At 61.1% G+C, this 26,947-nt stretch overlaps 1 protein-coding gene and 1 long non-coding RNA gene across 7 annotated transcripts in view; both read right to left on the reverse strand.

Moving 5' to 3' along the window:
• PDGFA (platelet derived growth factor subunit A) overlaps positions 1-17,603 on the reverse strand; it is a 32,353-nt gene extending 14,750 nt beyond the window's left edge. The window contains exons 1-3 of one of the 6 annotated variants that reach the window (XM_072836620.1): positions 16,919-17,603; positions 16,284-16,398; positions 2,829-2,925 (exon numbers count right to left, since the gene is read on the reverse strand). In XM_072836620.1, the coding sequence (XP_072692721.1) occupies positions 2,829-2,925; positions 16,284-16,398; positions 16,919-17,070 (364 nt within the window). In that variant the 5' untranslated portion in view covers positions 17,071-17,603. Of the gene's footprint in view, positions 1-2,828; positions 2,926-4,359; positions 4,490-5,609; positions 5,750-5,917; positions 6,168-16,283; positions 16,399-16,918 lie in introns of those variants that run through there. The other 5 variants (XM_072836623.1, XM_072836622.1, XM_072836625.1 and 2 more) reach the window with 5 other exon arrangements.
• LOC140638765 (uncharacterized) lies at positions 11,511-15,156 on the reverse strand. Its single transcript, XR_012035724.1, has 3 exons — positions 14,479-15,156; positions 14,196-14,292; positions 11,511-12,156 (listed from the first exon to the last, which is right to left on the reverse strand). It is a non-coding gene; the product is annotated as an uncharacterized lncRNA (long non-coding RNA).
• Positions 17,604-26,947: the final 9,344 nt, after the last annotated feature.

Consider the following 26,947-nt stretch of genomic DNA (forward strand, 5'->3'; position numbering starts at 1 on the left):
CCCTCTTCTGCCCCCCGATCAAGATGGGGGGTCGCCGTCCACGCCGTGGGCAAGTGGCCTCTGACGGATACGGTTTGAGAAATGATCCAGCAGTGACTGAGGCAGACCCCGCCACTCGAGATCCTAGAACTACCCTCAGGACACTTAATCGAGGGGTGCCCCTTTTGTTTAAGTGACAGCTCAGGATGGGGACAGGTCCTCCGGCTCTCGGTCCTGCTGGAGCATGAATGGCCCAAGACGGGGACATGTGTATCAGGTGCTCGGTGACCCCACCGCACAGTCGCCAGGCTGCTAGGACAACAAAGCTCCCCTGCCTCCTTGCCACCGAATGGCCAGCTTCTAATCACACTGGATGCACAAGTCCCAAAAATTCAAAGACCACACGCTGGTCCCTCCACCCCAGAGCCCCACGTGGAAAGTCAGCGACCCCGGGCTCCGTGCTGAGAATCCTCAGGCTCAGTGCAGCTCTCACTGCCGCTGGTCGAGGAACCCTACTGCCTCCAGGTGTCATCTGGGAAATGGGGATGCAGCTGCCCACTGGGAGGCCTCCAGGATCCTATCACAAGGCCCCATGGGGGAGGAGGAGAGGGCCTGTAAGAAAAAGATCTCTTTGGCTTCCTGGGCCTGATTAGCTCTCCAACTAAAAGACCAACCTGAAGGGACTGGTTCACCCTTGGAGTGGCCCACAGAGGGATTTAGGACGATATCCCAGCTCCCTCCTCGCAGATCCCAGACAGGCCTCCAACAGGACCTCATGGGGGTCCAGGGCCCGGAGAGCAGCTTAGTCCTCAGATAACTGACCCCTCAGCTGTTTACAACCTTCCACGGTGTCAAGATCTGTTTCAACTCTTTGCTTTGGGTGAGAACAGGTGTTGGGGTAAAGACTGCAGTACAAGTTCTAGAAGCATCTGTGGCAACTCTGGTGCTCAGGCCAGAGACCATGCACTGCCCTGGGTCACTGCCCTGGCTTCCACGGCTGCGAGAGGGGGCCAGACCAGGATGGAGACCCACTTTGGGATGTGTGTCACAAGGGGCCTCCTAGCAAAAAAGACCCTAGAAGTCCCGCTCAGTTCTCACCCAGATTCACAGGCATGAGGAGTCCTGGCCCAGACCCCAAACCATGTGACAGAAGGTGCAGGGTGAGGGGCAGGATGAGTCTAAGCACCCAGGACTTTTTATAAGGGGGCAATTTGAAACCAGCCAGGGAACTAGCTGCAGCATCCTGCTTCTTCGGACCCGCCCCAAGAGGCTCTAGGCCCAAAAGCCCCCAGGTCAGGAATGCCATCAGCATAACCCACCAAGCTGCAATGCACAAAGTGTTAATGGGTGGGGGGTGGGGGGTAGGGGGTAGGGGGTAGGGGGTGGGGGGGGCGGGGCTGCAGAGACCAGAATAAGAATGGTCCCAACAGAAAGTGAATGGCCCATTTCCCGGTGGCATCCTAAAGCCATCCCACAGGGAGGCCCAGCTCCTGCAAGCCACTAAATAAATAAATAAATAAATAAATAAATAGATAGATAGATAGATAGATAGATAGCTCTGAATCTTCTCAGGGAGGCGGCCTCCCCACTTTTACAGATCCTCCAGGGCCCAGCGGAACGTAGGCGAGTGTTTTCCTCAGCTAACCAAAGCCAAATCCTTCTCCCCAGGGTTACACATCAAGGAACCAGACCAAAATCCCCCCTGGCCCAACTCTGATCTCCTAGTGAAACTCTACCCCCTTCCTGATAAGGATCAGCCAAAGGATTTCCTGGGTCACGAAACTACAGAAACCATCGGCCTTGCTAGCAAATGGTCTTGGCATGAAATGAAAATAGTTCAGGCCTCTCCACCACCATAATTAGGTACAAATTTCCAAATGACTAGACCATGTGATTTTACTTAATTCCGCCCCCCCCCCCCCCCTTGAGGGTAGCCTGCAAGGAGAGCGAAATCTTTACTGCAAAAAGTTCCAACTGACCTCTACCACCGTGGGCCTCCCTCTGACAAGCCCACTTAGGGCCCCGGCCTAACCAGACGCTGATACCATGTATTTCTCTAGCTACCCCTCCCACGGGTGTTCCCACACCAAATACTACTCTGGAGCAGGAGGCCACAAAGCTGTGGGCCAGAAATCTCTGCCCTCTAGGAAAAGGATTCCTTTGGGCCACACCACAGTAGGCGCTGCCACCAGCCTGGGTCCCTGGCCACCTCTGCACACCAGTCCCCTCCAACTGTGCAACCGACACCAAGGGGCTTGCAAACTCCAACGCTTACAAATAAACTCTAAAGTGGCTAGACTCCAAGGGCCTGAGGGTGAGCCCCAAAATAATCCCCAGACACCAGATGTGTGGAAGACGCGCCTTTTATTGGCCTGTGAAAGCACGGGGCTCCTGCAACCACAAAGGCCCGGCGGCCGCAGGCACAGGACAGCCGTGCGCCGCAATGACAAAGCGCCCCTGCCCGGGGGCGGCTCCTCCCGCGCGCCTGCCCGCGGGGCGCAGGGCCAGGGCTCCTCCCGCCCCGCAGGGCAGGCCCCGGGCCCGCACACCTGGCCCAGGCGCCGGCGCCCTCAGCGCCGCTGAACTTTCCGTGACTCGCGCAGCATTTTCCTTAAATGCAAAAACAATCCCCCGGCGAGCGAGCAGCTCGCGGCCGCCACCGGGAGAGAAAGTGGGCACTAGAAGAGAAACTCCTGACTCATCCGCCTGGGCTTTTATGGCCCGGGATTGGATTCTGACCTTTCGGTGCGCTCCTGCGCGGCGCCTGGCCCGGCCCGAGCGCGGGAGGCGGCGCGGGGCGCACCCCCCGCACCCCCGCCCCGCGCGCCGAGGGAAGGGGCGCGATTTACCTACGGAGTCTATCTCCAGGAGTCGCTGGAGGTCCCGGATGCTGTGGATCTGACTGTGTGCCAGCCTCTCAATCACCTCGCGGGGGATCTCGGCTTCCTGCAAGCAGAGCCACAGGGTCAGCGTCCGCGCCGGGCCGGCCCGCACCCCACCCCCCGCGCGCGACCCCCCCCGCGCCCTGTGCCCCCGACAGCGCCGGCGCCCCCAGCCCACGCCCTCCGAGCTCTCCGGGCGCCCGACCCCTGCCGGGGGCCCTGGAGTCAGACGCCGGGGGCGGACAGGGTGCGGACCGGGTGCGACCCCCCAATTCTCGGCCCGCATCCAGGGCCGCCTTTCCAGAAAGCAAGCCCTCCTCCCACCTTTACATTTCCACACAAAAGCCCGGCCCCCGGCCCCTCCGCCCGGGGGGGTCAGTCACAGGAGGTCTAGGGGCGCCGAGGGTCCCGAGGAGTTTCTGATTTAATAGTGAAATCGACATCCAGAGAGATCCAAGTTGAAATGCGTCACGGATCGGCGCCCCAAGCCACGGCAGCCTTCACACTCTCATGGGGCCAGGGGCTTGCATTTTCACACCCCGGAACCCCGGGCCGAACCTGCCGGGTCGGGGGGTCTCCGGCGCAAAAACACGCGCGCGCGCACTCATCCGTTCACACGCGCGCCCCACCCGGCCCGGCCGCGGCCCTAGCGCCGCCCAGGGCGCCCCACATCCAGCCGGCGGCGGGAGGGTTAAATCTCCACCTCCCGCAGCTCCCAGTCCCTGCCCAGACCACCCCCACTCCCTCCAGACTGTGCCCGGGAGTCGGGGGTCGCCGTGGGGGTGTGCGGGGGAGGGGTCTCCACTAAGTTCCCACGGCGGGGGCTGCAGAAAGTCATTCATCACGGCCGGGCTCCCGGGGGTTCGGGATCCTACCCTGGGGGGAGGGGGCCCCGGCGGTGGGAGGACGCGCGCGCCCGGCCCGGCCCGGCCCCGGCTCGCCTAGCTCAGCCACCTGTAAGCAGGCCCCGGGCGGGCGGGACTGCGGGGCCCAGCGGCCCGGCCAGGCTCAGGGGCCGCGACCCGGGCGAGGGGGCTGCGGCCCCGCGCCGCCCACCCTGCCTCCCCGCCCGCCGGGGGGCTTCCGCCGCGGCCGCCCCTGTGGACCCGCCGCTCGCCCGTCCCCTCCCGGGCTCCGCCAGGTCACACACACCCCCTTCCGCGCTCCCCGCACCCCGATACTGCATTGTCCGCCGCGTCCGGGGCGCCCCTCCCCGGGGAGAGCCCGCGCCCCCCGAACTTTCTCCCCACTCGTCCACCCCGCGCCACTCCGTGCCTCCACGGCACAGCGACGCAACACGCTGGAAACTCACCAGACACACTTCGGCATGGCAGAAAAGAACAGCCAGTGGGGAAAAGCAAGAACCCGACCGCCCCAGCAGAAACCAAAATGCGCTCTGCAGAGCCCCGGAGCCCGAGCGGCCCCGGCCCGCCGGCGGCCGCAGGGGGCGTGCGCCGGGGGAGTCGGAGAGGGGACGGGGCGCGGGGGTGGCACCCACCTCGGCCAGGGCATGGGCGAGGTATCCGCAGCCGAGGAGTAGCAGGCAAGCCCAGGTCCTCATCGCGTCCCGAGGCGCTGGCGGCTCGGCGGGGAGGCGAGGCCGCGGGGCGGGCGCTCCAGCCGGGCTCCTGTGGCGGCGAGATTCAGTACCATCCCTCAGGGAGCGCGGCCCGGGGAGGGTGGCGCGGAGAGCAGGGAGCCGGCGGAGCGCGCCCGGCGCGAGCAGCGAGTGCGGAGAGGCAGGCAGCGCCAGCGAGGAGGAGGAGCAGGGAGTGCGCGCTCGCCGCGCCCGCCGCGCCGGGAGCCTCCTGGGCCGCCGGGTAGGGGGTGGGGACGGAAGGGGCGGAGGGCGGGGGCTGGGCCTCTTCCTTGGTGCGTTCTCGGTGCTGGCCGCCGCCGCGCTCGCTCCCCGGCGCTGGCTTTAGGAGCGACCCGGCCGGTAATTCTGCATATTTGCGGGCATCAGCCCCGAGAGGGACCCCGGAGCGAGGCTGCAGCCGCCGCCGCCGCCGCCGCACCACCCATCACCTGTCTGGATGCCCGGCCGGGCCCCGGCCGCGGGCTCGCGCTCTCCCCGCGGGGCTGCGGACGGCCCTGCGCGCCCACCGCCGGCCCCGCGCTCGCCTTCGGCCTCCTCTCGCAGCCGCCGCCCGGCCGGGTACGGCGCGGCCCAGCACGGCGCGGCCCGGCGGCCTGCGTGCGCCCCTCCGCGGCGTGCCCTCGGCTCTGGCGCCGCGCTCCGCCCTCCGCCGGCCCGAGCCGGGCAGCGCCCGCGGCCGCGCCGCCTGGCAGCCGCCGCCCGCCCGGGGCCTCGCCGCGCCGGCCGGAGCGTGGGGCCGAAGGGAGCCGCCGCCGCCGCCGCCGCCGCCGCCGGGTGGCGGAGGAGGAGGAGGAGGAGGGGGGGGGAGGAGGCACGGGCAGGCCCGGCTCGCCGGAGTTGTGCGGGCTCCGCAGGGCGCGCGTGTGGAGCCGGCCGGCGGCGGGGAGGGGGTTATAGCGCCGCCGCCGCCGCGCCCCTCCCCCGCCCCCTCCCCCTCGCCTCCCCCGGATTCCGGGCCCCGGACCCGCACCTCGGAAGCGCGCGGGGGCCGCACGGGCCGGGCAGGGCCCGGGCGCCGCCGCCGCCGCCGCAGAGAGCACCGAGCGGCGCTCACGCAGCCAGTAAAACCCATCAAAGCCCCGCGCCCGGCTCCGAGCTCCGCGCGCCCGGCGGGGCTCCCCGCGCGCCCCTCCCTCGAGCTTGCCCACCCTCCAGTGCCAGCTGCAATCCTGCGGCATCGGACGGGGAGGGGAGGAGGCCGCCGCAGAAGCGCTGCCGTCGCCGGCTCGCCTCCCTCGGGCCCCAGCGGCGGCAGCGGGCAGCGCCCAGAGCTGCTGCGCCAAAAAGGGCAAACGCGAACCGGCCCCCGCCTCCGGCCCCCCGCCCCGGCGCGGCGCTCGGGCCTCTTTCCACCGTGAGGATCCAGGGCCCCTGCCTCCCCGTCTCCATAAAAGGAGGGGGAGTGAGCGTCTGGTGAGAGGTGGGGCGGCTGCAGGGGCGCGTCCGGGGCACTCACCTGGCGGCGGCCACGCGCCCCCGCCCAGAATCCGATGCCTGGGGCGTCTGAATGAGGCACTTCCACCAGCATCCCGAGATGGGAGAGCGCCCAGGTCGGAGGAGGGGGCTGCGGCGTATCTGATCCCCACTCCCTCGTGGAAGGCTGGGCTGCGGCCTGAGCCAGGAACTCGAGGGGGCGGAAGGGAAAGGAGAGCTAGGCGCGGCTGGCGAGAAACCCCCGGAGCCGGAGCCGGAGCCTCCCACGCCGGGATCCGCCGGGCGCACAGAGCGCCACCTCCGGCCGAGGCGCGGCACCGAGCGCGATGCGGGGGAGCAGCGCGCTGGAGGCCGCGGCCTGAGCCGGCCGGACCGCTCCCGGCCGCCGGAGCGCAGGTGCGCCCACCCACAGCAGGTGGGATCGGACCCCCGCGGGCCCCTCAAGGGCACCCGAGCCTGGAACGCGGCTGGGAGGGGACACGGGCCCCGCGACCCCAAAGCTAGACGGCGAGGCCCCCGAAGGCTGGAAGACTCCCGGGTCGGTGGGAGGGTGGGCGGCCGCCCGGGAATGCCTCCCGCCCAAGGCCCCCGCCTCCCGCCCCCGAGGCCCCATCCTGGGGATTAGGCCCGCGCCCCGCGGCGGCCGCCCTCCCGCCAGACAAAGGCAGTAAAGGCGTAGCCCCGCGGGCGGTCTTTCATCCCGGCTCCGCCGGCTCCGGCATTTCAAAGGCCGAGTGGGGAGGGCGCTTAGGGGGCGCTCCCCTTCCCCCTAATACCTGGGGAGGGGGAGGGGGGACCTCTCGCTGTTCCCAGAGGGGGGGGTCCACTAGCACCCTTCCACCTGCTTTCTCACACCTGCAGCCTCCCAGTGCCCTGGCCTTGCCCAGGCTGCAGCCCCACACAACCACCGTCACCAAGTCACCTCTCCGGCTGTTCAGGGTGATGAGGGTGAAGCAGGGAAAACTTGGGGACATTTAGAAGCATGTGAGGGCCCGTCCTTGTCCATCCATATGGAACCTTCAGTGGCTCCAGAGAGAGACACCGCTGGCAGGTTTGGGGAAGGCAGCTAAACATGCACCACCAAGAACACCCAGGCTGGACGATGCGGTCTGAGCCACCGTCTCCCCACTGGATTGCATCACGGCAGGTGGATCCAGCCTCCGAGTCCTCTCGGGCAGGAGGGACCTGAGGACACTCCTTTGGGGATAAAGGATGGGTTTGATCGTGGGTACAGGAATGAAGGAGGAAAGTTTGCCTTGTATTTCGGCCTGGGGTTCTTACAGCTGCAATCCCTCCACATCTGAGCAGGCCTAGGTGGGTGGCTTCCCTCTGGGGCACTTCAGGGATGCCCAGCTGGAGTTTGCGGCCAGCAGGGGAGTTAAGGGGGCGCCTTTGCCGGGAGTCTCAGGCCAGCTGGAGGGTGGAAATCAAGGGCGAGGCCTGGGTGCATCCCGCCCCCGGACTGGAGAGCTGGGGGGGGGGGGCGGCGCCGGTGTCCCTCTAATCGCTGGCGGCTATTAAAAATAAAACCTCGGTGAGTCGTCATAGCGACCAGACAACAGCGGCGGCTGGAGGGTGGCAAAAACCGCACCACGGGCGCCTCTGGGGGGGACTCGGGACAAAGTGCAGGCTTTGGCTGCAGTGGGGCAAGGACCCCCAGCCCCACATGCCCCACCCTTCCCTGACCTCCCCCCCCCCAAAAAAAAAACTGGCAGAAATAGGCTCAGGAGCCCAGTTTCCGAGAATTGGACACGAAGACAGAAGAAGTGACTTGACCAAGAGGTCATCAACTTGGAAGAGAACCCACGCGTCTCGGCTCCCTCCCCCAGCCCTGGTTCCTCTTGACACCCTGCCCAGCCCGTTCAGGTTCCAAGCAGCCTCCTTTTAGTCCCTGGAAAGGGGAGGCTGGGTGAGGAGGTGGGCTTGGGATGCTCACCCCGGAGAGGAGACCGTAAGTCCAGAGGCCAGGCACGTGAGGGCTACTGCACCTGCCCAGCCCGCCGGTCGGCGATCCTTGCTGATCCGGCGTGGTCACGTGCTTCTTTCTAGCCAGGATTGAGTTTCACTTCCAGCCGCTATTAGGCGGTTCACACGGTTCATTGCAAATATTTGATAATGAGGCTAAATATACATTGGAATCGGTCGCGTGGGCGCGGTGTTCCCGGCTCTGCGGGCATCCCCGCCCAGGCCCCAGCCAGGCACAGACCCCCAGGCCGGCGCCCAGCTTTGTGGGGGAGGGAGGCCCGCCCCGCATGCTGCCCCTGGGCCATTCCAACCCAAGGCCCCAGCACTATCCACGGAGGCCGGCCAGAGGGCCCCTGGCGGAAGGAGGGGGCGGCGGGGGGATATCCAGGGTGGGGAGGTGCTGGCAGGAGGTGAAGGTGCACCTGGCAGCCGGGATGTCCGGTCGCCCCCCAGAGCTGGTGCTTCCAGGCTATCTCGGGCGTCTCCGGCGCGCCCCGACGTGCCTGCAGGCCCATAATTAAAGTGAGTCAGGTGCTCCGAATAGGTGGAGAGAGGGGCTGCCCTGCAGCTGGGGTGACTGGTTGGGCGTCTGCCCCTCGCTGCTCGCCTCCGGGCTCTGCCTGTGACCCCAGAGCCAGGGAGGAGTGGGAAGGGCACAGTAGGGGGCCAACTGTAGGGACATCTGCCTTTATTAAGCACCTCGTATGGTGTGCAGCCTGCATGTCCCACTAAACCCACCTCACCTCCTACCTGCTGCTGCTCGCCTGGGCCCTGGCACCAGTGGATGTTCCCTTCTTGCCGTGATGTTACTTCCCTGTGGGAGTCCTGACTCACACTCACTGAGCTCCTCAGTCCCTGCGTGATTTCATTTCACTCACAGAGACACGGAGGAGCGGCAATCTCTCCCACCTCTCCCCATTTTACAGATGGGGCACTCCAGAGGCCAAGAAGCCAGGCCGTTTGCCCATAGGGCCGGAGCCAAGGAGTGGCACACCCCAGGCAGGCAGCTCTGATGGCAGGGGCTCCTCTGCACAAGCTCTGTTAATACATCAGAGCAGAATTACTCATTGGTCCTGCAGCTCACAGCCAGGAGCAGGAAGGATGCTGCAGCCAGGGGCAGCAGAGCCCCCAGGGCTGGAGGCCATGCACACTTCGTCCCTAGTCTCAACATACACAGGGCAATGAGGAGCACACCCGGGTCCTGGCTGGCCTCTGCCCCTTGGCCTTGGCCTTGTTCATGTGTCTGTGCTTAGACTGCCCCATCTCAGTTCTCTCTGGTTAACGGGAATCAACCACCCTTACCAGGGCCAGTGAGCCTCCCTGCTCGCAGGAAAAGCAGACACACACACAGCTGCAGGACTGCAGTGCCCAGGCTGGGTCCCAGTGAAAGGGGGCCCACCGGCCATCCAGACCCAGGCCTCTGCCCAGAGCCAGGACGGATTTTTAGGACCTTTTGTAATGACGAAACACCACATTTCCCTTTGTCTCTGGGCCACTGATCCCAGAACAATCTCAGCGTCTTGAAGATCAGGGTCCCAGTGAGGGCGGTCACAGGTGGTTACTTCAGGCCGCCCCAGGCCCCAGGGGCTAGGGATGGGGCCGTCCCAGTCCAGGCTCCCCAGGAGAGTGATAAACCTACCAACCGGCCCGGAAGGCATTCTCAATGTTGTTTTTTACTCAACTATTAAATGTTTTTATTTTCCTTTTTATTTTATTTTATTGTTTTTAAAGATTTTATTTATTTATTCATGAGAGAGAGAGAGAGGCAGAGACACAGGCAGAGGGAGAAGCAGGCTCCATGCAGGGAGCCCGACGTGGGACTCGATCCCGGGTCTCCAGGATCAGGCCCTGGGCTGAAGGCGGCGCTAAACCGCTGGGCAACCCAGGCTGCCCCTATTTTCCTTTTTAAATACACAAACAGAAACAGGGTTTAAAATAGCTCTGAGCCCACAATCATCTTGTGACTATTTTGTGCATGAAGATCTACGCTAAGGGACGCTTGGTGGCTTGAAGGCCAGCCCTGGATGTCTAGTGCAGGAGCCACCAGCCACCTGTGGCCACTGGGCGTGTGAAACATGGCTGCTCCCCAGGGTGACGAGCTGAACAAGCAAAGCACACGTGGCCAAGAGGGCTTCATATAAAGGAAAAGACTGCAAAATTTCTCATTATTAATTTTTATATTAATGATATGTTGAAATGACAGCATTTTCAATGTATTGAGTTAAATAAACTATATTACTACAATTAATTTCGCCTGTTTTTCCTTTAACATGGCTACTAGAGCATTTGAAATATCCTACGTAGCTAAAATGAGGTTTCTATTGGGTAAAGCTAGTCTAGACACGTGGAGTTCACGCCAGTACTGTCAAGCAATCTAGTGAGTGGGGGGTAGGCCACATCCAGCCTGGAAACCAGCAGAGCTCTGCAGCCTCTGAGGCCCCGAGACCAGTAGAACCAGGGCTCAGTTACACCCCTTCCAGCCTCAACTGCTATGTGACCTTGAAGCAAATTGGCTTCTTCCAGGTAACGGCCAGCTCAGAGGGTTGATTTAAGGAATAGTCACTCACACATTCAGCAAATACTCATGTGCCAGGCACTCTGTGGAGTTGTAGGAACAGAAAGCCAAAACCTACCCCCACCCCGGAGCCCAGGGTACCTCAAGAAGCAAGCAATAGATAAGCATATACTATTTCAAGTAACATATTTCTGGGGTGGTCAATCAGGCCTATTTGAGCGGGAGACAATTAGCCATCTAGAAAGTCTAGATCCAGCATTCTAGGCAGAGACAGCCACAGCATGTGCAAAGGCCCTGAGGCAGGAACTGCCTTGGATTGTTCAAGGAACAAGGGGCAGGGATGGTGGGAGAAGGTGGGTGAGCAGAGAGAGGTAGGCAGTGGGGCAGATCACACACACCTTGAGACAGTAAGGCATCTAGATTTCATTCTGGGGGTGTAGAAGTCACTGAAAGGCTGGGGCAAGGAACACAGAATGTGGCAGCACAGATAGGAAGTTTAGCTGCCAGCCTCGAAGGTCAGAACAGAAAATCCCCTATTCCCCTCCCCTGCCCCCTGAGGTCTACAGGACTCGTGGCCACATTCCTGAGTTGAGGGTATGAATTTCCAGGATGGGGCTGGTCACCCAGTTTGAACCCAGAGCCACCCCCACACCTCCTACCCCAGTCCCCCTTGGGTCTGTGACCGGGGATGGCATGGGAAAGGCCTACAGTGCCCCTTGGCCATTAGACAGACAGGACACAGCCCTGGCCCTGGCAGAGGTCAGATGTCAGTCTGGGACCGGGACATGGGGACAGGCAGGCCTGCCACGCTTCCCAAAGGGAAGGCAGTGAGGGCTTGCCCTCCAGAGACACGGCCCCGGACGATGGAAGAGCCTCTCGAGGTCGGAGGGGCTCACAGCTCCCTGATGGGAGCACAGATCAGACCAGAATCGTGGGGTCTACAGTGGGGACCTCACTCACCATGGGGAGGGGAGATCCGAAGGAGCCGGTGAGGCCAGAGCCGAGGGGCTGAAGATGTGTGTGGGAAGCACAGAGGCTTCTGGAAGGAACCAGAGCCTGGGCTTGTATGAGGAAGAAGCAAACAGGTCATCGAGCTACAATAGTCAGATAGCTCGGCTCTCGCGTGACAAACGCATCGGGAACCACAAGCCTGTTTATTCAATAAGACAGTTTAGAAAATTGACCTGATGAAATCCACTTTACCGCCAACACTAAATCCATGTCAGACGGATCAAAAAATGGCTAAAGAAACGTTCAGAACAAACGGGAATGTGTGCGTCTTGCTGCCAGAAGCTCACAGCATCACCTGCCGCACTCCTGCCAGCGTGTCTTGTCTGGCTCAGCCTCGAGGAAGCACAGGGACACATCTGGAAGGCGAGGCAATCCATGAACACCTCCTCTGATCTCAGAACGTCATTTTCGTGGAGAAGCATCCGAGGGGCTGTTCCGGGGAGGGCAGGCGGAAGCGTCTGGAAGGCTCTACCCAAACCACGACACCCAGGACCGATCCTGGTGATGCTGCCCTGGGGGCGCAGGAAAACCCCCTGTATGTCCAGAGGTGCCGTGGAACGTGGGGTGAACTGGCATGACTTCTGCAGCTTATTCTTAGTGGTTGGGGTTGGGGAATGGAAATGATAGATGAATGACAGAGATTGGCTGTCAGACCGATGATGGCTAGAGGACAGACGGACTCGGCGGACCCTGGAGCATGCAGCCGGGGACATGAGAGAGGAAGGGGTCACATCCATTCATGGCACCATTCTTATGACTTTCCCATAAGGCTGAAATTTTTCAGAATATAAAGTTATGAAAAAAAATGCCAATTCCTAGTCTCTAATTTTCCCATCATTTATCAAACTTCTAGAAGGCAGAGAATCTAAGAGCTCCAGAGGACAAAACAAATCACAAATCAAAGAGCAGCAGGAGAGCCACAGTGTTTACTTTTAAAAAACAAACAAACATCCAATTTGACAGTAAAAAAATTCAAAACATAGGGTAGAAATTTAAAAACCGGAACAGATGGAATCCTTTACTGTGGGCCCTGAAGAGTCAGGGCTCCCCTGTTCCTGGCTCCCCGCGTACTTTCCATCCACCTAGAACAAGTGCATTAGCCAAAGGTTAAAAGACATTTATCTGCTGGGTCTCTGCTCCGGTTCTCTCCTCGGAAAACCACAGACTGACGCAGACAGGGGGAATGAGGACGCGGACCAGCGGGGACTGCACTTGGCTGCGCCTCCAGAGGACTCGGGGGGGGGGCAGGGGGGCCAGGGAGGGGGCTGCTGCGATGCTGACAGCCACTTGGCACCCTCAGCGGTGGACGTGGCTGTGACCTGACCCTGCAGCCCCACGTCTGGGCACCTGGCCTAAGAAAATGGCCCGGCCGCAGAGTGGCCTAGTGCGCGAGGGGCCCTGGGGGTGGGACTCACACCACAAACACTGGAAACAACCTAAAATCCCAGGTGTGAGCAGGCCTTGTTTTCCTGGCCCTCTGGTTGGAAACTGTGTCCCCTCCTGGGGCGGTGGCAAAGACAGTTTCCCGTGCTGTGGAAAGGGCCAGAGATGGGGCTCTACCCACGGCGGGGGCAGGGCGTGGAGCCGCTGGTCAGCTTCCTTCCACCCCACATCCAGGTGGTCTGTGATGTCTGAGGAATTCAGACACTTCTATTTTAGAAGAGACACCCAGGCATCCGAAGCGAACAGGGGCCTCGGGTTTCCTCTGAATCAGCAGTGGCCCAGGTGACCCTCCTCCTGCGTCTCCAGGGAGGCAGGCAGTGCTGCTCCCTTGGGTCCCCTCGTCCACACTAAGGTAGGTGGGGGCCTTTTCAGAGTTTCCAGGCTGCATCTCATGGGCTGCTCCAGGATGCTGATGGGCCAGGGGAAGGGGTGCAATGCTCCAAAGGGCCTTGCTGGGCCCCAAGTGCAGGCCTTCTTGGGCAGCCTGTGGGCCTCCAAATGTCCCCCGACCCTGACCCTGGCCTGCCCTGGAAGGCTGCTCCGTCCTGGCCGGGCAACCCCTGACCCCTGTTGGCTGGGGCACCCGGGAGGAGGCCCTGGAGCTCAGGGCTCACACCTCTGCTCTGAGTGACCCCGACAGTGTCCTTCCTCCCCGGGGATGAGGGCTGTGGGCCCAGCAGAGGGGGAGCTTGACAACCCCTCCCTGTCTGTGACTGCTGGAGAAGCTATTTTCATCTGTGGCTGTTTTTCTCGACAGGAGAGAGCAAAATACGTCAGATAATCTTATCCTTGTCCTGCTATGACCCTCAGGAGATGGGGGGGTGGGCGGGGGCTGGCAGCCTCTGCAGCCCAAGCATCCCTCTGGTGAGCAGTATATGGGTCCCCCAGCTCCCTGAGCCCCTACTATGCGCCTGCCCATGGGGGTGTCGGAAGGGCAGGAAAGAGCTCAGGCCCGAGGCCCTGAGGGGAGCCAGCCCAGGTCTGAGGCTGCCTTCCACCACCAGCTGGCTATGCTGGCCACCTGTGGCAAGTGGCTTCACCTCTCTGAGCCCCTGTGGCCTCAAAGGTGGTGGGAGTAACAACAGCAGGTAACACTGGGGACGTGCTCAGCACAGAGCCAGAGGGCAGCCGAAATTCTGCCCTGATTCATTAGCGGGGTATGGAGCGTGCTGTGTGTGGTGATGTGTGTGTAGACACTGCCTGGCGTGCAGCAGGCGCTCAGTAGTGATTCCACCTGCAGCTCAGAGCTCCTCCACCCCTGGGCCACAGGCACCTGTGTGGGGCAGCCTTGGCATCGTAGCCGCTGCTCATCACAGGGCCACCCCCCGGGGTCCCTCTGTGCCCCACGCTACCAGCTCCCATTTACCTAGGATAGTGCTGAGCTCAGCCCTTCAAACCTCCGTGTCCAGCTATGATCACAGTGAGCCCAGTGCCCAGAGAATCCAAAATAAAGCCACCAGCCCCTGAAACCCAAACAGTGGTATACACGGGGATTATTTCTGGATCCTGCTTTGACACCCATGAGACACATTCAATCAACAACAGACACTGACCATGGAGACCGTGCCGTGCGTAACAGCATCCCTGCCCTCATGGGGCTGACCTCCCAGAAGGTGCAGGGGTGACAAACACAGGAGCAAGGGGTTTACCTGCCTCCTGATAGTCCTCGGCTGGATGTTTTCAGCTTCAGGGAAGGAAACTCAGCCCAACCTGGCTTAAACGATGAGGGATCTTACTGGGAAGTACAGATGTCACGATTCAGGAGAGGTCTGATCAAGGATCCAGCTCTGTATGTTAGTGGTCTTCTCCCCTTGACATCTTCCTTCAGCAGACCCCTCCCTCATGGTGACAAGAGGGCTGCCAGAAGCAGCTTGGGCTTCCTCGTTCACACTGAGCAGGAATGCTGTGCCCCTGGTTTCTCTCAAGACTGAAGAAGCTCCTTCTCACAGGATGCTCTCCTTGGCCAGAAATGGTGGCCTGCCATCCTTATGTCCCATCCTCCACTCCCCTCCATCGCCAAGATCTCAAACCCCAGAGCTCCCTCCTGAGCCCCAGGCTCTACTCAGCACATCTGCCTGGGTGTCCAACACACAAGCCAACCTTAACACGAAACTGCAAGCTCTGACCCTGGGGATACCATCCTTCCAGCTGCTCAGACCATGGCCTGGGAGCCAACCCTGAGGCCCTCTGAGCATACATCCCATGTGTCATGGAATTATTGGTGACTCAGCCCTCAAAATGCCTGGGAAACCTGACTGGTGCCCACCCAATGTCGCCTCCTGGCCCTAGCCCCCACCTTCTTTCGGGAAGACTGTCCCAATGTTCTGGCCACCCCCCCTCACCCCCCCACTCACCAATCAGGGACACGAAAACCTACGGCATCTCGAGAGAAATTAAACATGCGGTCAGGGTCTGGCATGAATGCATACTACGGCCCCTCGTGCCCGTGGCTCCTGCCAGCACCCCCATCACCAAGTCTTGGGTCCTCCCCTGAGTTACAGAGCATTGTCCAAGCAGATAACAGATTATAAATAATCCCTTCCTCCCCGTCCAGACTCCCGCTGGCAAAGCTGGTGTGGGCAGGAAGCAGCCACTCAGGGTCTCGCCCAGGCCGGGGCCCAGGGCCTACCTGGCACTTTCCCACGAGATCTGGGACTTGGGACCACCTCCAGCTCTCACCTTCCTAAGCAGCTGGTGTGACTGGACCAGAGGCCCCCTGAGTGTCTATCAAGGACCTGAGCGGCTGCAGGGTCCGGGTGAGGGCAGCTCAGCACCTGGACACGCAGGTCCAAATCCATGCTTCCGTCTCCTTCTAGCATGTTCCGTGGGTAAGTCATGGAGCCACACTGGGCCTCAGCTTCTGAGCAGTAATAACAAACCACTTCCAAACGGGAGGTTAGAACCAGCACAGAGTGTGTACCTCACTGCGTCTGAAGGCCAGCTGGCGGTTCTAGGCCCTGTAGTTTCCTTGCTCACGCAGCTTGTGTGTCCTCACGGCCTGGCACCCCGCTTCCCCAGAGCAGGTGACATCCAGTCCAAGGCGTCCTCAAGGCCCTGTCCTCCTCTACTTCCAAAGCCTCCCCCTGGTAACTCAGACCGGCCACTTCCATGTGGGGAGGGAGGACCCAAGGGCGTGAAGCCCAAAATCGGGCTGCCCCTGACTCAAAGGTGGTTTCAAGGATTAAGTGAGCTCACACAGGGAAGAGCCCCCCGCCTGCAGGCTCAGGCTCGGGGCACCTCCAGGAACAGGCCCTGAGCCCCGCCAGACTCAGTGGGAAGCGGAGCCCCAGGCCCGCCCAGCCAGCCAGGCCGGTGCAGGGCCCTGCTTAGCAAAAGGCATGCACCGCTTCTGGCAGTGGACATGCCTGGTGGCATGGCTCATCACTTTCCTGAAGGCTCTCCCAAAATACCAAAATACCCAGCCCCCCACCTTCCCTGGGACGCCTGGACTCACCCATGTCTGACGGGAGGCTGCATGAAGCCAGGCCCCCCAGGGGCGCTTCCTTGGTCCAGAAGGCAGACGAGGAATCTGCGAAGGCTTCAAGGAGGAGGTGGCACTTGAGCCAAGCCTAGAAGGATGGCAGCCAGCAGCTGGGCTCCTCAGGCCAAGAATTTCCCTTCCAGCCGTGCCCCACCCATCTTATCTGCCTCTCAGGGGAGCGATCCCAGGGACCTTCCCGGGAGGGCAGCTCAGCCGGCTCCCCTCCCCGCCGCGGCAGCGCTGAGTCATCAGTCTGGAATGCACTTTCAATTCCTCCGCCACCCCTCCCCCTCCTCCGCTGTCCCCAGCCCCCTCCTCCCCATCCTGTCCCCCCAGGGCCAACCCATCACTTCCTGACCCGGGCACAGTGTTCCGGCCACGGGCCTGAGGATGGAGGATGGGTCAGGGACTCCCCAGGACTCCCCGTCACCCCGGAGGCCAGGGCAGGAAGGAGGAGGCGCCTTCCCAGCCTGGAGGAGCGGTTTCTTCAGGGACCTGCCCCCACACCGTCTGGCCCGGCGGGAAGTGCAGGCTCTCAGCATCCCCCTCAGCCAGGACCCAGCAAAGGTCAGGCCGGACCCAGACCCTCCAGCCCACCTCCTGGGCACCTCAAGTACTCCCTCCTCAAGGGCTCTGGCTTCTGGAAGCTGCTGAACAGGGTCTCATGCTTCCCTGATGGCCTCCCTGCAGGAGGACACGCTGAGTGTGTGTCACTGGGGCTGCCAGGGGTGGGGACTACGGCAGGAGAGCACCTCCTCATGCCTTCGGGCTCAGGGACCCTTGGAGCCTGGAGCCTGGGCCCTGCTCCCAGGGGCTCCTTTCCCCAGCGGTGGCCCCACAGTTGTACAGAGCAGGACAGAGTCCAGACCAGGTGGTGCAGCCTGAGGCCATGTCCTCACCTTCCCCAGCCCACCTGCTGACCCAGGAGCTGCCACGAAGGTGGGGAAGGGCAGCCAGGTGTGGTCAGAGCCCAGGGCCTGGCCACCCCCACAGGTGCTGAGACCCCCAGGGGCTGGTAGGTGCTGGTGACCTAGGCCCCCAGGGCTGGAGCTGGAGCAGCCCTGGGTAGAGGCCCCCAGATGCACTTGGGGAAGTGAGTGAGGTGCCCACGCTGGCTCTGCTCCTGCACTGGCCTGCTTGGAGGTGGGGCTCCTGCCCAGTTCTGTGAGCTGTTCAAGAAGAGGGCTGACCTGGGGAAGGAGCTGGGTGGGGAGCTGTGTTCCCAGCAGGAAATCTGCCCTCAGGGCACCACTGGCCACCAGCAGTCCCCTCCCATGTCCTCCATGCAGTTTCTGTGTCCTGCCAACCTCTGGAAAGCTCTGGCCCCATCCCCGCTCCCATCTCCCCTCCATCCTCCTCCCCAACTCTCATACCCCTCTTCCCCACCCAGTCTCCCCCATCTTCCCGCATCTTCCCCATCTCTTCCCCATCTCCCCGCCCATCTCCCCTCCCCCCTCCCCCCATCTCCCCTCTATCCTCCCCCATCCCCACCCCCAGCCCCATCAAGGCTGGGATCCGGCTGTATTTTCTTCATGGAACAGTCTGAAACCCACTCCCTGCCTGTGTAGTGTCTCAGGGCCCCACCACATCTGGGTCCAGAGAGAACAGGGTCCACTTGCCATGAGACCCCAGTCCTGACAGTGTTTGTGGGATAGCCCAGGTCCCCTGCTCAGCCCCCTTCTCCCCATCTCAGCCTAGAAGCTGAGCTGGCCAAGTGGCTGGCCTCAAAGACAGGCCTTGGGTGTGCGGAGGGCCATGCCGGGGCTGCCATGCACTGAAGGGGCACTGCCCAGTGTACCCCCATGGCCTCCCCACACCACCCCTGCTGTCTGCCCTGCAAGGTGGTCGGGCCCAGAAACAGAGGGCTTGTGACCAGAGCAGGCAAGCGTGGCTGTGCCCAGGGCCAGACAGAGACCACAGCTGGGTAGGAACAGGGAGGGAGGTGGGTCCTTCGGAGCCTGAGAGCCCTCTCTGAGCTCTGTTTCCTCATATGTACCATGAGTCTGTGTGGTGGGGCCTGCGGCATCCAGCACACGCAGAGCACATGCCTAGCACACGCAGAGCACACGCTCCAGCCTTAACACACAGCAGTGGCTGCCAGGCTGGTGGCTCAGTGTCAATGCCCCATCCACCATGGGGCCAGCCCCTCCTTGAAGACAAAAGCACCTCTGAGTTGTCACTGGGTCCCAGTGCCTGAGAGGCCTGGAGCAGGATCTTGGGGATGGGCAGGGGCCCACCCAGGAGCCCCCTCAGTCCTAGCCTGCTGAGCAAGTGGGTGAGTGAGCCAGGCACGAAGGCACCAGCCTGACCTCCTGGTAATCCATGGGGTGGGAGCGGGGGCTCTGAGGACTCCTAGGAGTGTCCCTGAGGGGCCTTGCCCCCCGGCCCAGTGCAGCTGGTCCAGCCCCTGAAGCCATGGATCCCCAAGCACAGGAACAGTGTGAGAACAGTAGTTTGGCTCTTGGCTGGCCCAACCAAGACCCCCTCACCTCAAGGTGAGGACCCCCTCTGGGGGTCCAGTAGTTCACCTGCCCTTGCTCTGGGGCAGCAGCCACCTGAGGGAGGAAGACAGGGCTCGAGGTCCTGAACAGGAAGGCTTCCACACCCACAGGCAGGCTGCATGTGTTCCGTTCCAGAAGGTTCCCGGACTCCCATAGCCCCATGGGAGTCGAGGCCTAGAAATTCCCTGGGTCCCTACATGGCCCTGCCATCAGCTCAGGGGGTGCCTCCTGGCCCACAGAAGCTCAAGACCCCCCACCCAAGGAGGCTGGGTCGGACTTGGGCCCCACTCTGAAGCCCAAGACACCCTCCACCCCATTGGCTCTTTTTATGGCTCAGATGTCTAGGGACTGGCCAGTGTGTGCCAGGCCTGTACAGAGTGGGCAGTAACACGGACAGGATCTTTGGGATCAGAGATGGGGTGCAGGGGAGTTCAGGGTACAGATACAGGCAGAAGGAGTATCAGGGCTGCCTGGAGCTGGGGGTCGGAACACCAGGAGAGGATGGGGTGCAGGGGGAGGGCTGGTCTCTGCCTGCAGGCTCCTTGAGGCCCGTCTAGGGCTGGACTCTAAGGAGGTGGGGTGGGGGGTGCTAGGATCTGTCAGGAGGCCAGTGACAGATGCCCAGGAGCCTGGACCTGGGGTGGCCATGGAGGTGGAGAGGGAGCCCAGAGGCAGCCAGTCCTGGACTGGAACGTGTAGGGTGCCGGGGACAGAGGCCTGGGCAGCCTAGACTGGAAGAGGCTCCACTACCCACCTGTCAACCGGCCCTTGGGCCAGCCTCCTGTCTGCTGGCACCAAGGCTTCATGGTCCCAGAGCATCCAAAATCCAGTCCCCAGGGTATGGCCCCAGGGTCAGGCCTGGGGCACTGGGAGTCCACTCCTTCCCCCTCCCCCAGGCCAGGGATGCTGAGGTCGTCCTTCGCCACCCTCACACCCTCCAGAGGGGCCACCTGCAGAACACCACACCAGAAGCACTGGCTAATTTGGAGACTGCACACTGAATTGTCTAAATTGGTCGAGTTTTTCGTGGCAACCTATTTAGTCTGTAGAAAAACAAAGCATGGCGGCTCCTAGGAGTCTCAAGTATGCCCAGGGCAAACTCCTACTATTTGTTCCAGTGTATTTGGAAACCACGAGGATACAGCCAAAGGCAAAGTAACACACATTTTCTTCTGACTCTGTGGCTTGGAGGAGCTGTGTGGGGCCTGGAGCCCGGGGCGGGGCTGGGGGGTTCCAGCCTAGCTCCGCACCTACTGGCAAAGTCCCGGCTGTCTCTGGCCCAGCCTCCCCACCCCATCTAAGGTTCCTGAGGGTCCTTGACTTGGTGGTTCAGCTCATTCTGATCCAAGCAGTCCCTGCAAGGCCTTTTGTGTGGGTTTAGTTAGTCATGCATTCAGTCAACAAACGTTTGTGTGGGGCTGGGGAGGGTGGGCGGACAGCCTGGTGTAGGCTGATGAGCTGCCGACGCCTGTGCCACCCAAGACTACAGGAGGGCCCCCTCTCCCCTGCCAAGGATGTGGAGAAACCCAGGCAAGGCACAATCTCTGCTGACCTCCCTCTGGGGCCCAGTTGGGTCAGGACTGTGTTACTGGAAGCTAGGAGTGTGGCAGTTTAGTAACAGGACTGCTAGTTCTGTGGTTCCCCCTCCACCGCCCCAACCAGAAGGTAGGGTCTGGGTCTCCTCCCTGAGTCCAGGTGGGCTGGCCCTACAACAAACATGTGGACGTGAGACCAGATCCTAAGGGGACCTCCAGCCGGGCAGCTTACCTGGGTGGCTGGTGGAGCCAAGGAGGCCGGCTGCTGAGGCCACCTGGCTGTACAGAGGCTCGCGACACTGGAGGGGCCTTGGGTCCCAACAGAGCATCCAGGACGAGGTAGTTGGAACACCTCAGCTGCTCTTACCCCGGGGCCCGCACATCGGGGAGCAGAGACTGAGCCCCACTCACTGGGCCCCATCCCACGTCTCTACAGAATCCAGGCTGGCTGTTCATGTCTCGAGGCTTCAGAGGGACACTACGAGGGGACCAGAGACCACAAAGCACACCCAGGGAGGTCGCATTTGCACCTCTACAAAGCTGAGTTCACAGCTCAGCTCTGGAGTCCTCAGGGGCCCGCCCCAGGGAGCTGGTGGCTCAGGGAGCAGAGGGAGGGGGAGGGGGACACACTGGCAGCTGGCACAGGAGGGAGGACCGCAGCTGCCCAGCCTTCCAGGCCCAGGGGCCACACCCGGCCGAGCCCGAGGGTCTGAACACACCGGCTCTGATTCCTGTGTCCAGTGAACGCAGGAGGGCCTGGTTTTATCACGGATGCGTGTGCTCTGGTTAGACATCTTACGTGACCGTAGCTCCAAATCTGCGTGTTCCCTCGCACGGGCCCCCGAGTGAAGTGGGTGAGGCACACAATCCTGCTTCACAGGCACGCCGAATCACAAGAGCTTCACAGACAAGAGTGTGGTGGCCCCCAGAAGAACCTTGCCGGTGCCACATGGCTCATTACAAAGAGCACCAAGAGTTGGGGCCGGTTGGACTGCCCCCCAAGGACGCTGTGCGTTAGCCAGCACAGCACATGCCCACCCCGGACTGTCACGATGTGGCAGGTGAGGGACTGCCGGGTTCACTGCCCAGCACATTCCTGAAACACACCGGCCTGAGTCCTCCAGCTGCAAAAGTAAATGGAACGATGGACCGGGAAGGCTGGAGGGGTCTCCAGTGGAAATGACACACGGCTCTGTCCATGCTAGAGCAGTAGTTCAACTACTACTGGGCCCATCTGCGTGGCTGGGTCAAGCTCGACATGTGGATTTTAAAACCTGCACAGGATCTTCTTTTGCGAAGCAATTTCTGTGGAAAGGTTCCAAAGGCCTGCAGTCCCCCCAGCATGCCACGGTCTTGGGTTTCTAGGCCCAGACTGAGGAGTAATTGGAGGGTTCCCCGCCCACGGAGCTTGGGTTAGAACCAGACCAGCTGAGTCCCACAAGAGAGGGGATGCTCTGCCCAACTGGAGGTGAGGCTAGGGCAGAGAAGTGAGTCACCAACTGCCTAATTTGGTCACATCCCAGGAGGCAAGAGCTGTCCGAGAGGGGAGAGCCAGGTCAGCATGGTCCAGAGCTTCCTGGAAGGGGGTGGGGTTGAGCGCATTCACGCGAGGCCAGGGCAGACCCCAGGGCCCCCATCTGGATCTGAGTCTCAGGGACCAGAGCCCCTACGGCCTGCAGCCACCATGGGAACCTTCGAACCAGGACCCCCAAGTCACCCAGACGGACAGGCCACCGCTGAGGGCAAGGACCTCCCAGACAAGGAGTCACCCTCCCCCGGGTGCAGCCTGGCAGCTGTGGGCCTGGGAGGGAGACGCCAGACCTCAAAGTGAGTCACTGCCCGGCTGATTCAGCCCCCGAGCCAGGCGAGGTGAGGCTAGGGCGGTCAGCAGCCACGGGTGTCGCCCCATCAGGGTGTGCAGGGTGGCCAGGGTGTGCAAGGCTCTTCTTGCCAGTTAGGATCTCATTTCAAACAGGGCCACGGGGGTCACTACCAAATTTAATGGACAGGGAAGCCGAGGCTCAAGGTGCACACTCACAAGACCCAGGTCAGGGCAGCCCCTGGAAAAGCCTCCACACCTGGACTCATGTGCAACAAGAGGGGCCGCTGGGCCCGTGCAGATCCGTCCTCTGAACACCCAGTCCACAAGAGCAGAAAGGGTCTCTCCGGGGCAGCCAAGCCACCTCCACTGCCAGGAGCAGGGTGAAAGGGGCAGGGGAACTGGAATAGGGCTGATGGTTCAGATGAAATAATGAATGAGCCTGGGTGCACACGGCAGAGGAGGCCTCTAACTCTGGGGCGGGGCCGGCCTGGGCTCCTCAGTGCTCCTCATGCCCCCCCCCCAGCCCTTCCCAAGTCAAGAAGGGGATCCTGGACCCCTGTGTTCCCTTCCAGGTATACTCAGGGGTTGTGTGCCCAGGCTATGTTAGAGAGGGGAAGGTAAGGCCCAGAGATATCAAGGGACTTGCTCAAGGCCAAACAGCCAGGTGGGCTTTCCTCTGGGAGTGTGTGTGTGGGTGTCCCGTTTAGGTGTGAGATGTGAAGACCCCACCTGCAGCACCTCCTCTGCTCCTGCCCTGTCCCAGGTCCCCCCACCCCCTCTGTCCTCCCTGCTCCCCTCCCTGGTTAGGGCCCAAGGACCTTCTAGAACATACACCAGACTCTTGGCTTCTGGGCTCCCAGTTCTGCAGGGGTCCAATGTAGCCCAGACGCCTCCAAGGGGTGTCCAGGGATGTCTGCTCCCAACCGCAGGTGCCACCACCCCACCTCCCTCACCCAGTCTCTCTTTCCCGTTGAGTGAGAACACCAGGGCCCGGGTGCCTTCACCCAGCTTCCTCCAATGCCCACGTCTTACAGAATTCAAGTGTGGTCCCAGCAGCAGGATGTTGATGTAGATGCAGCCAACACGCTGGTCACGCCATAGGCACGAGGGGCGCTGTTTGTGAGCTGCTCCCTCCCCGCACCTCGCCTCCACTGGGCTCCAAATCCACGCGTTGTCATTTCCAGGAGGGTGCACACGTGGGATCACACAGCCTGTGACGGGTGGGCCGGCTCTTCTGCTCAGCGTGATTCTCTGCAGATGCACCCGAGCTGCTGCCGTATTGCCCGCTGGCTCCTTTCCGCGGCAGAGCAGCCTCCAGTGGCAGCTCGTGGACGGCCCTGCTGATGGACGTCTGGGCTGCTTCCAGCGTGGGGCCGTGTGAATAAGGCTGCTGTGAGCATGAGGCACGGCATTTCTCTGGGGCAAGTGCCCAAGAACGAGGCGGCTGGGCCATAGGGTAGTTGCATGTTGGGTCTGGTTTAATTTTTTTAATCAGTATTTTAAAAAGATTTTTAAATTTATTTAAGAGAGAAAGAGCACTCGAGCATGCATGAGTGGGCGATCCCGCGACCCCGCATCCCCGCCGCCCTGGTGTTCACTATGTTTCCCCGTGGCCCGAACCATCTGAACCGCTCTCTGTGCTGTATTTGCCACCTGTGTGTGCCCCTCGGGGCCAATCCTGCTCACGCCCCAGCTGCGTGTCCAGAGCTCTTCCCTTCATGGGACATGTGGTTCGAAAACATCCTCTTGTCTGCGGCTTGACTTTTCAGAGGCTGTTGCAGGACAAATGGTTTTAATTTTCAGGAATTCCAAGTAATCCAATTTCCCTTTTACGGACTGTGCGTTGGGCGTCTAGTCTCAGTGCGATTTCCTAGCCAGCTGGAGATCTGAGGATCTTCTCCTGTTGTGCTTCTGGAAGTCTTATACTTGTATGTTTACGTGCAAGGCTGTGAGCTGTTTTCAGCAAATTTTTGTAGAAAGTGTGAGACCCTGGTCAAAATTTCCTTTTTTGTTGACCTGTGGAAGCCAGAAACTGAATTTCTCAACGTTTCCCTCCTTGAACCAGAAGTCTGCTTTTATGTATTTATTCCAGTGTTCATAGGGACCAGTGACTGCCCCTCCCTGTGAGGCCCCGGGCACCTGCACTCCTGGGGCTCACCCCGCAGGCCTGCCCCAGCCACGCTCTGACCACTTCTGGAAGCTGCCTCAGGACTGTGGCATCCACATCAGCCCCCAGAGCGGCTGGGAGCCACCAGGGACGGAGGCAGGCACGGCCCCTGAGGCTGGGGGTCGGGGGCTGCATGGCCCAGTCTCCATGGCCACAGTCCGCAGGCCACACTAGTGCAGACCCCTTCCTGGCAGTGATTGCGTACCGCGCCCCTGGCACCGCCCTGGGGGCAGGAACAATTGCCCGGCTTGTTGTCTCAGGCACACAAAAGTTCGCTTTCACAAGCCCTACAAGACCGGGTCTGTGCCCGCCTGGCGCCAGAGGGAACAGGCCCAGGGCCCAGCTGGGGAAGATGCTGCTCTGGCCCACGCACCCCCGCAGCGGGCAGCACGGACCAGAGCCCACCCTCCAAGGAGGGGTGCCCCACCCCTGCCCCGGCCCAGGGCTTCCTGGAGGGGCCGGAGTTCTAAGCAGCACAGGGAGTGCTTGACCCTAGTCTTCAAGATGGACACGAGCCTCGGCTCCACTCCCAGCCAGGCCTCCGTATGAGCCTCCTCCAGCTGCTGTAACAAAACGCCAGACCCAGGGGCTTGAGCAGCTGCCTTCCTTCTGTGGCTCCCGCTGGCCGCCGCCCATGCAGGAACCAGTCTCTGAGGAAGGTGGGAGGATGCTGGTTGGCAATGGCCAGCCAGGCCCAGCCTTGCAGACAGGGCTGCGGGAGGGCCAGGGGGCAGCGGCCACCTGTCTCTGGCCTCAAGCTTCTCATCCGTAAAATGAGACCTCAGAGTGAACTGACACCCCTGTCAGAGGTGCCCAGGGACCCTGGCACAGCTCAGCACTCCACTTCTCATTGGGCGTCTGGCCACCAACAGGCCTGGCAGTGGCCAGCATGACCCAGCGGCAAGAGCCCTGCCCTTAGGACTGCCCCCAGGTTCTGTGACGTCCTGCCTCCCTGCAAGTGCGACCTTGTCTAATGAACAGCTATGCTTCAAAGTGACTTTCTGGGACAAGGTCCTAAAAGGCCCCGCCGCTGCCGCCTCACTCCCTTGGGTCACTCGCTGGGGGAAGCCAAACGCCACGTTGTGGAGAAGCCCAGGTGGCCCTGGGAGTGCTCCTGTGTCAGAACAGAGCCCTGCACACGGCCTGCCCTGCACACAGAGACAGCCACACTGGAGGTGTGCGATGTTTGGGGCTACAGAATTTCGGATTTGTTATGTGGCAGAACATAACAGAGGCTCCAGCCCCCCTTCCCGGTTCTGACTCTGACACCCACCTCCCTGCCCATGGTCTTCCCCTAGTCTTTCTCCCAACCCCAGCCCAACATGCCAACAGATTCCCACAGGGTCAGGCGCCTGGGCCCCCTCCGTCCGGGACGCTGACTGCAAACCAGGATCTTCCGTGCTAAGCCACAGGACCTGAAATGAAGCACGTTGGCAGATTTCTAGTGGACTTAGAAGGGTCACTGTATGTATACATGTGACTTTAGCAGAAGCCATCAAGGAGAGTGCTGAGGCCTCTCTGACGAAGACGGAACGTGTTGGGGACTGCAGGTGAAGGCCACACATGTCCGGCTGATTCTTACATTTGCTTTGTTGTCAGCTCAGGAAAGTCTGCATTCACGCAGATAGGATCAGAGGGGGCCGTTGGCAGGCTCTGCAGCGCCCAGGAGGAGCCACCCCCAGGTCTGCAGACCCTGGGCGTGAGCGAGGCAGCACTTCACTCGAGGCTATGCTGGCCAGACAGGCAGCCGCCAGCAACGTGCAGCCATCACTGGGCACAGGAAACCAGCACAGGGAGAGGCGCTGCATGAGGACACGCACACCAACGCCAAGGACGCCGTTCCCAGAAAACACAGCGTCTCTTATCAGCCATATCCTATACTGAAAACATGCTCAAATGACAATATTTTGAACATATGGAGTTAAATAAAGTATCATATTGTTATTATTATTTTTAAGTAGGCTCCATGCCCGGGATAGAGCCCAGTGTGGGGCTTGAACCCACGACTCTGAGATCAAGACCTGAGCTAAGATCATGAGTCGGATGCATAACTAACTGAGCCACCAGGCGCCCCTAAATAAAACACATTATAATGAACTTCTTTATAGAGACAGGAAGCAGATGGTGGGGCTGGGGGAGCGGGGAGGGGTCTGTGTGTGACAGGGACAGAGTCTACGTGAGGAGGATGGAATGTTCTGGAATGGACAGTGGTGGTGGTCACGAATGTGCTCAATGACACTGGACCCGTATATTTAAAAATGGTTAAAATGCTAGATTCTACGTTATGTCTATTTCAGCGCAGGAACCTCAATCTCACCTGCTTCTCTTATTCCTGTTTTTGCAGAGGTAGGAGAACACTTAAAATGGCATACTGGGCTCACATTACATTTCTATCATGCGGTGCTTTGAAGTGCGAAGTCTTTTATTATTCAAATAGATATTTCCATAAGAAATTTGAGCAAAGAATGTGTTGAATTCCTAAGACACAGCAGAGAGACAGTTTGAAGACCCCCACCAGTCCCTGGCCGCCACCCCTTCCTGTGACTCGCAGCTTCCTGCATTGTGATCTGAGCATCCTGGACCACATGGCCTGGATAGCTGGTAGCCAGGCG

The sequence above is a fragment of the Canis lupus genome, chromosome 8 (assembly GCF_048164855.1).
Source record: "Canis lupus baileyi chromosome 8, mCanLup2.hap1, whole genome shotgun sequence".
Lineage (NCBI taxonomy): Eukaryota > Metazoa > Chordata > Mammalia > Carnivora > Canidae > Canis > Canis lupus.